At 31.1% G+C, this 7,273-nt stretch overlaps 2 protein-coding genes across 2 annotated transcripts in view; one reads left to right on the forward strand and one right to left on the reverse strand.

The window, feature by feature from the left end:
* The first annotated feature begins 735 nt into the window (after positions 1-735).
* Positions 736-4,223, forward strand: LOC105451110. Its single transcript, XM_011691368.1, has 3 exons — positions 736-945; positions 2,381-2,533; positions 2,690-4,223. Exons 1-3 carry the CDS (start codon positions 820-822, stop codon positions 2,768-2,770), a joined length of 360 nt encoding a protein of 119 aa, XP_011689670.1. The 5' UTR covers positions 736-819; the 3' UTR covers positions 2,771-4,223.
* Positions 4,224-5,193: 970 nt separating this feature from the next.
* Positions 5,194-7,273, reverse strand: part of LOC105451111 — a 3,768-nt gene continuing 1,688 nt past the window's right edge. The window contains exons 4-6 of the mRNA XM_011691369.1: positions 6,532-6,973; positions 5,988-6,098; positions 5,194-5,638 (exon numbers count right to left, since the gene is read on the reverse strand). Of these exons, the coding sequence (XP_011689671.1) occupies positions 5,418-5,638; positions 5,988-6,098; positions 6,532-6,973 (774 nt within the window). The 3' untranslated portion in view covers positions 5,194-5,417. The remainder of the gene's footprint in view (positions 5,639-5,987; positions 6,099-6,531; positions 6,974-7,273) is intronic.

The following is a 7,273-nucleotide window of genomic DNA, read 5'->3' on the forward strand; positions in this document are numbered from 1 at the left end:
TTGCCCAAGAAATTTTTGTTAACTATCGCTAGATATATCTATATAAAAAATGAGAAATATTGATCAACCTCATATTTTATAATTTATAACAATTTTATAATTTAACAGAAATATTGATTTACATTTGATTTTATTATTTAACAGAATAACTTTATGATGTAAAGTAAATATGTTATATAATATTAATTATATATAATCATAATTTTATTGCACGCATAAGTTTGGTATTTAGTAAGATTGTGTCGAGTTATATAAAAGATAAAAAAAAATAAAGTATATGCGTAGAAGATAAAACGTCAATAACATTGGAAAATAAAATAGTATATAAAATAACAAAGGAAAGATAAGATATATATATAAAATAAACGAGAATTTATATGGAATGTAAAATAAAACCATGAGACTCGATTAATCGAGTTAAAATATTTGACTGCAGTAGTAGACATGGAATTTTACAAAATTGTTTCACAGAATGGACAGGATAATAAGATTTGCTAACAAGTTTCAGGAAATTAATTGAAAAAGAGTATAAAAAGTTAAGTGATTTGCAAATGTGACCATGCGCAAAAAAGAAATTAGACGTGATCCCGATGTTAACTATATTTACTTGCTTATTTCTCTTTTTCTCTCTCTCTCTTTCTCTCTCTCCCTTTCTCAAGTACGTTTGAAATTATAGACCTTAACGAAATATTTGATACGAATCAATGGTCATCTTTTACGACTCACTAGAATTAAAAGTTCTTATTTTCCACCGAGAAACTCGATAGAGAAACCGGAGCGCCATCCCCGTCTATTGATCGGTCACTGACTCCGCTCAACATGGCGGCGGGGGTGGTATTCGCGCTCAGCCTGATCCTCGTTGTCGGCCACCTCCAGGAAGGTCCAGGATCCCTCGCGAAGACCTTCACATTCCCGGAATACCCGTACAAGGAGACTACCAAGAACGTAAGTCGTCCATCTAATTCATTAAAGTCTTTTCTGACGAGTGGTACGTGTTGAACGCTGATATAGGTTATGGGGAGCTACCCTCATTTAGGGGTGGCAGTTTTACGACGCTAGGGACGGTAGCGTTAACGCTAAGCCGGCTTGGTGTACCGCGATTTTCGAGCTAAACAGATAAGAACGATTTTCGAGCCCGTTTTTTCACACGTGAACCACTAATTTGCTATAAAAATATCTTTGATCCTGTCTGTGTAAATAAAAAATAAATATATACGATTATACGATTATGGATGAATCCGAATTAATATAAAAAAAACTATTGTATCTTTGTCTATGAAAAAAAAATTAATTTAGAAACGTAATGAGAGAAACACACACATTCAGTAGCTATTATTTACGACCGAGGATGTAAAATTAGAGCAAAGTAGCAATTTAGTGAAGGAACCGAACGATCGATCTGGCATTAATTCGAGAGAGATTTGGCCAAAGGTCAAAGTGTATATGGATATACTCGAAAGCAATTACATGTGAATATTTGCATTTGGAGCAGTAGTACAAGTTCGTTATAATTTAATGTATATTTAGCGACCGAAAAATTCTTTTTTGTCAAGCTTGATCAGGAAGATACACTACAAAAATTACATTTAGAATCTCTTTGCAAAAAGATAAGAGAAAAAATACGTACTCATAAAAAAAATGCAGCAGAGAAATGTAACATAGAGAAATGTAACATAGTTAAAATAATTCGATCGCGACCTTTAACAAGGAAAAAACGGTAGAAAGATTTATTCAAGAGATTTCTTGATAAATTTAATTTTACTGGCAATTTATTGTTAGTGTCTTAAATGCCGAGCTTACTACCAGAAACGTCACAATCGTATCTTCTAGGAAAAGTGAAATAAAAGAAACGTATTTCTTCCTGTATCACGCTCGACAAACATCTCCTTCGCTCGCCGCGTACAATGCTTTTATTTGCGCGGAGAAAGGCAGACGTGGAGTTATTCGCGAAGGAAAATTAAAGGCGCACATACATGCTTGCCGCGCACTGGAAGTCGCATTGGCTCTAATTGGGGTTAATCTTTCGACATGCACAAATCAATTGTTGCATTCCGCTTTATCCCGCCGCGGCGTGGAACGCAAAGCGCCGTTTTATCAATACCGTCTAAATTAAAACGGAGAGCAACTTTTCCGTGTGCAAAAATAAACATTAATAAACGTTTATTTTCCCGGATTTAACCCGCAAAATCCATTTGCAACATTTTATGTCGAAATATAATCCACGCGCGCGATTTATTTCGCAGCAAAATGGAAAAGTCGAAAGCGGTTTATTTTCGGTACAGCTATAAAATCTCTTTTGTATTCAAACATTCATAACGGTTAGGGGATAAGGTCGAGCCGATATTGCAGTTACGATTAATCCGGTTAAATTCTGTCGCAGGAGCTTCTCTTCAGACAATTCGAGCAGGCATGCGAGGAGAGCGGCGCTTGCAAGATGCTATCGCAGCACAGGAGCGACAGCGTCGCCAAAACACGATGCATCCGGGAATGCGTGTCGCCGTCCTGCTACAAGGAGATCTATTTATTCGATCAGGTACAGGTATATGCGGAATACCAATTCCGTTAATTGCGTTTGGTTACTATGTCGCTTTACATGCTCCACATCCAGGGTATACGTATACGTATCCGCTCGTATATACAATTTCACTCGCGCGGATCGCAACGGTAACAAACGATGAACGCATTTCAGTTGGAGGAGGGCGAGATCGACGTGAGATTAAATTCCTTCAAGGGTTGCTTCATGCAGCGAAACGGGCGACCACGGAAGTAAGAAGAACGGGAAGAGACGTATAGGGATGAACGAATTTCTAATCGCGAGATGAACTACTAACGGACGAGCCGCTCGTCCGTCGAGGCGATTGCAGTCGTGCAACGAAGAACATTGCGAACTTGCGATAATAATACGCCGTTCCAACAGGAGCCCTTCTTGCTTAGACTCCATGCTGTCCCGAAAGGATTAAATTGATGATGTAATGTGACCGCTGCATGATATGCATGATGGAGAAGCACAAAAATAAAAGTCGGAGACGAAAACGCATATCATGCACAAAGATAAGTTGAACAATGCATATCGTGCAGTCTCGTGGAGATGAAGCAAATTCTCTCTGGGGAATTAAGTCCGAGAACAATCTTTTTCTACTTTTTGTACGCACATATTAACTATAACATATTAATATATTATCTACGACGTTATTGCAATGTTGATAATAATACTGCACAAAGTAAACAAATAAAACTGTTGGCTGCACCAGTGATTTCAGTCACCTTATCGCTTTTATAATATATATATAAGTATATATATATTGCTATATACTTAAAACTAGCCATTTCTTGAATAATATAATTCCAGTATACGATAACATGCAAGTAACTCGAATTTTATTGTATAGCAAACAAGCGATAGTATTTAAAATTATAAATATTTTATCCTTAAAGGAAAAGAACTTGAAATGACCAACTTTTTATAGTAAGTAAATTGCGTAAAGTTAAATTATTGAATAGAAAATTTGGTATCTCGAAGATAAAGAACATGTTTCACAACTTCTTCCTTAATATATATTACTTATACTGTGATATAATATAACATAATTTACAAGGTTGTTATTATTCACTGAAACTGTTACAGTTGAAACAAAAATATGAAAATGTAAAAAATATATGAGACAATGTATTGATTAGTTTTGCAAAATGCGTAATTTGTTTTACAATTTCCACACCAAATATTTATCGCGCATCGCAAATCCGATAAGCGTCTTTGTTCTTCTTTTTTAAATTTTTATTATTAAAAAAAAAGATTACGGAATATTCTTTCAAATAATTTAAAACTTGATTAGAAAGAGTCTTGTACTGCGATTCTATAATACAAAATTAACACTCGCATAGAAATTAATCGGAACAAGCAAGAACTATTGCCAGAAGTATCGCCATTATTTTTTCCGAAACGGCTGGAGGAAAAAATCAGGATTACGCGATTAATTAATGAATAAATCCTTCCACGACCCCCGGCGATTATAATCAGCGGTCCTCTTCTTTCCCAGGCAACAAGCCAATGCCGTCAATATGATGACAAATAACGTTAGCTTGCTACCTGGGTAACATATATTTTTTTAACATTTATGTATAATTTTTTATATAATGTATTTTGATAGCGCATCTATACTTGATTTCAATAATATACGATTTAAATGATCTATTAATAAAAGCATACAAATGATTGTCTTCCAGGCTTTATTTTTTTAAATATGAACCTTAATAAATAGAGCAAGAAATTGCGATTTTATCGCGTCCAGAATGAATAATTGCAGGCCGACGATTTAATTATTGTATATCAAAACCCCTCAGCCGAGTGTACGCTAATTTCCGAAGAAGAGAAATCTTCATGAGAGCAAATAATTTAATATGATTTAATATAATTTAATATGCTCTAATTCTACATTGAATTTCGCAAGGTCCGCAAAAAAAAGTTAAGCAATCTATTAAATGCCAGCAGTTCTTGTTGCAGAAGGGAATCCTGAATCTTCTAGATCGCTTCCGATAGTAACGATTTTGGCAGTGACAGTTACATCATTGGTATCGCATCTTGAATACGTAAATTTGCACACAAAAAAATGTTCTTTCCCTCTATTGAAAAATCATCTCCTTTTTTTGAAAAATGGATGGATAAAATAATTCTTACGGAGTAATAATTACGAAATTATATATTTAATAATAAATTTGGTAAAATAATTGTCTTTGCCAAACTAAATCTATCTGAATTAAGATCTTAAAAAAATGAGTTACTTATTAATTATTTTAATAGTTTAAACAAATTCAGATTGCAGCAATAACAAGTGCGGAAATAATCGCCAATCAGGTTGCACGAAATTTAACTGCAAGATTTTATCAAAATTCTAAATGACATTTTAATTGAACTGATGCAATAAATTATTTATATTGCCATAAATAATTAATACATTACGTGGTCTATAAGAAATTGTAATGAGGTATATTAACTATCGTAGTACCACGCGTAAGAAAGATGTGTTAAAATAAGCCAATACATTCACGTAAGATAATTTCTCATCAAGTATTAAGTGTACATATTAAATTATGTATATAATATGTAATACCTATATATGTATGTATGTATATTATATATATATATATATTTATAACAATAATATACATATTTATATTATAAAATAATTAAATCTTATGATCACATTTATTTTAACATATTTTACTTTTACCTATCTTGTAATATTAATCAATAAAAAAATTCTGATATGTATTTAGCGTATTACGTATACTATTACAGTAGCTGTATTATGTATACTATATGATGTAATTTATAATAAACTTATAATAAATTTGTAATAAACTTGTATATAATAAACTTTTCGAGTTTCGGCGAACACTTTTTACACATATACATCTTTCTATGTAAATGATAATATTGTTTTTATACAATTATCATATGATAAGTTACACATTGGACATCTTCTATACATTAAATTGTTAGCGCAATCTTCACATGAACATAGATGTCCACATGGTACATAGACGTAACACGCTTTTTTAATCAAACATATAACACAGATGCCTTCTAATCGTGACTTTCTATCATTATCATCAATTGGTACTTCAGAAATATCTTCATCTACAACAGTAAAGTTTGTAGTATTTATATTATTAATTTATAAATATATTTTAAATATTAATATATGTGTTATGTGTGATAAAAAATAATTATAAAGAATAAATAAGAATATGAAAATTTAAAACAAAATTTTATTTTGATTCTTAAAAAAACTGCATTTATACAAAATAGCTAAATATTATACCAGCAGAAAAGTTGTCATATTTTGCATTAAAATTAAGATACCAATAATAGAGATACCATTAATTAAAAATTAATAATATACTTTAAAGTAAAATCATTTTAGTATATTGACTTTTAAAAGATCAATTAAAATAAGTTACTTTTTAAATTATAAATCATATTATACCTGTTTGTTCATCCCTCTGTCTCTGATCTGGTGTGGAAGATCGGGCGCGCTTGGAATTTGTATTAACACGTCTTTGATTTACACGTTTTACATTCTGATGTTCAGCTCCAGCTAACAAATAAAAAAATAGTATTTTATTATTCATTAGTAATAATATTCGCAATAATTTCGTAATAAATAGTAATTAAATGTAGTAACATAGGCCAACATTAATAGTCGATGATTAGTTCAACGTTATCTTAAGTAAGGTAAGGTGTTAATACGGCTTGATGATTTATAATATCTTAAGATAGTACGTATTTAAGACAGTTTTAAACATATACATATTAAAAAAGAATTGGTTATGAATATCAGCTTTATATAGATTTTTTGTTATTTTTTAAGTATTTTTTGCCATTTTTGCTGTATTATATTCAATAATTATCTTAAAAAGATTAATTATTAATATAATTCAAAATCAAATTCAACAGTTATTTTAATTAAAAAGTGAATAAGAACTAATTACTTATCCTATCTAAAAAAGACATGTTAAATCAATACATACATGTTACAATATCTTCTTTATTATCCATCGGTTTTTGTTCTTGTGTATCTCTCTCTTCCTGTCCACTTTTCTCTCTCTCCGATTTGATCCTTTGGCGAGAAAGAAAGGATCTCATACGGTTGTATGAAACATGTGCTGCAGCTGCTGGGTTACTGCGGCAGACCGTGTCAAAAATTTCTTTCAAAGGTATGGTTGTTTCTTGTGTTAAACTAACCATTTCTTTTTTCATGTTAAAAATTTGGACAATATAAGGCTCTTCCAAATGATTATGGAAATGTTCCAATATATAAAATTCTCCTTCTTTTCGCAATCGTCCAGAGCATTTTTTAGTCTTACGTTTAGAACAACGATATAGATATGAATATCTATGATCCACATTGTATGTGTAATTATTATAGACGTACAATGTAGATCCAGGTTTTTTGCCTTCTATTATTTCCATCTGAAAATATAACAAATATTAATATAATAAATATAATATAATATACGTTTTATAAAGTAAAAACAATAAAGTAAAGACATAAAGTAAAATAAAAATGATTAAAATAAAAACAACGTTATACTTCACAATATAGGGTAAGTGTCCCTATTAGTGTGCCTTTAAGAAAATTTGTTTATTACTGAATTAATTACTAAATACTATAGCTTTCAATTTGTCTGTTTAAAGTTACTATCGATTTTTCAAATATTTCTTTTTCTAATGAAATTTTTTTTATGTAAAAAAGATCGGAAGAGCACACGT

The sequence above is a fragment of the Wasmannia auropunctata genome, unplaced genomic scaffold, assembly GCF_000956235.1.
Source record: "Wasmannia auropunctata unplaced genomic scaffold, wasmannia.A_1.0 LD336053.1, whole genome shotgun sequence".
Lineage (NCBI taxonomy): Eukaryota > Metazoa > Arthropoda > Insecta > Hymenoptera > Formicidae > Wasmannia > Wasmannia auropunctata.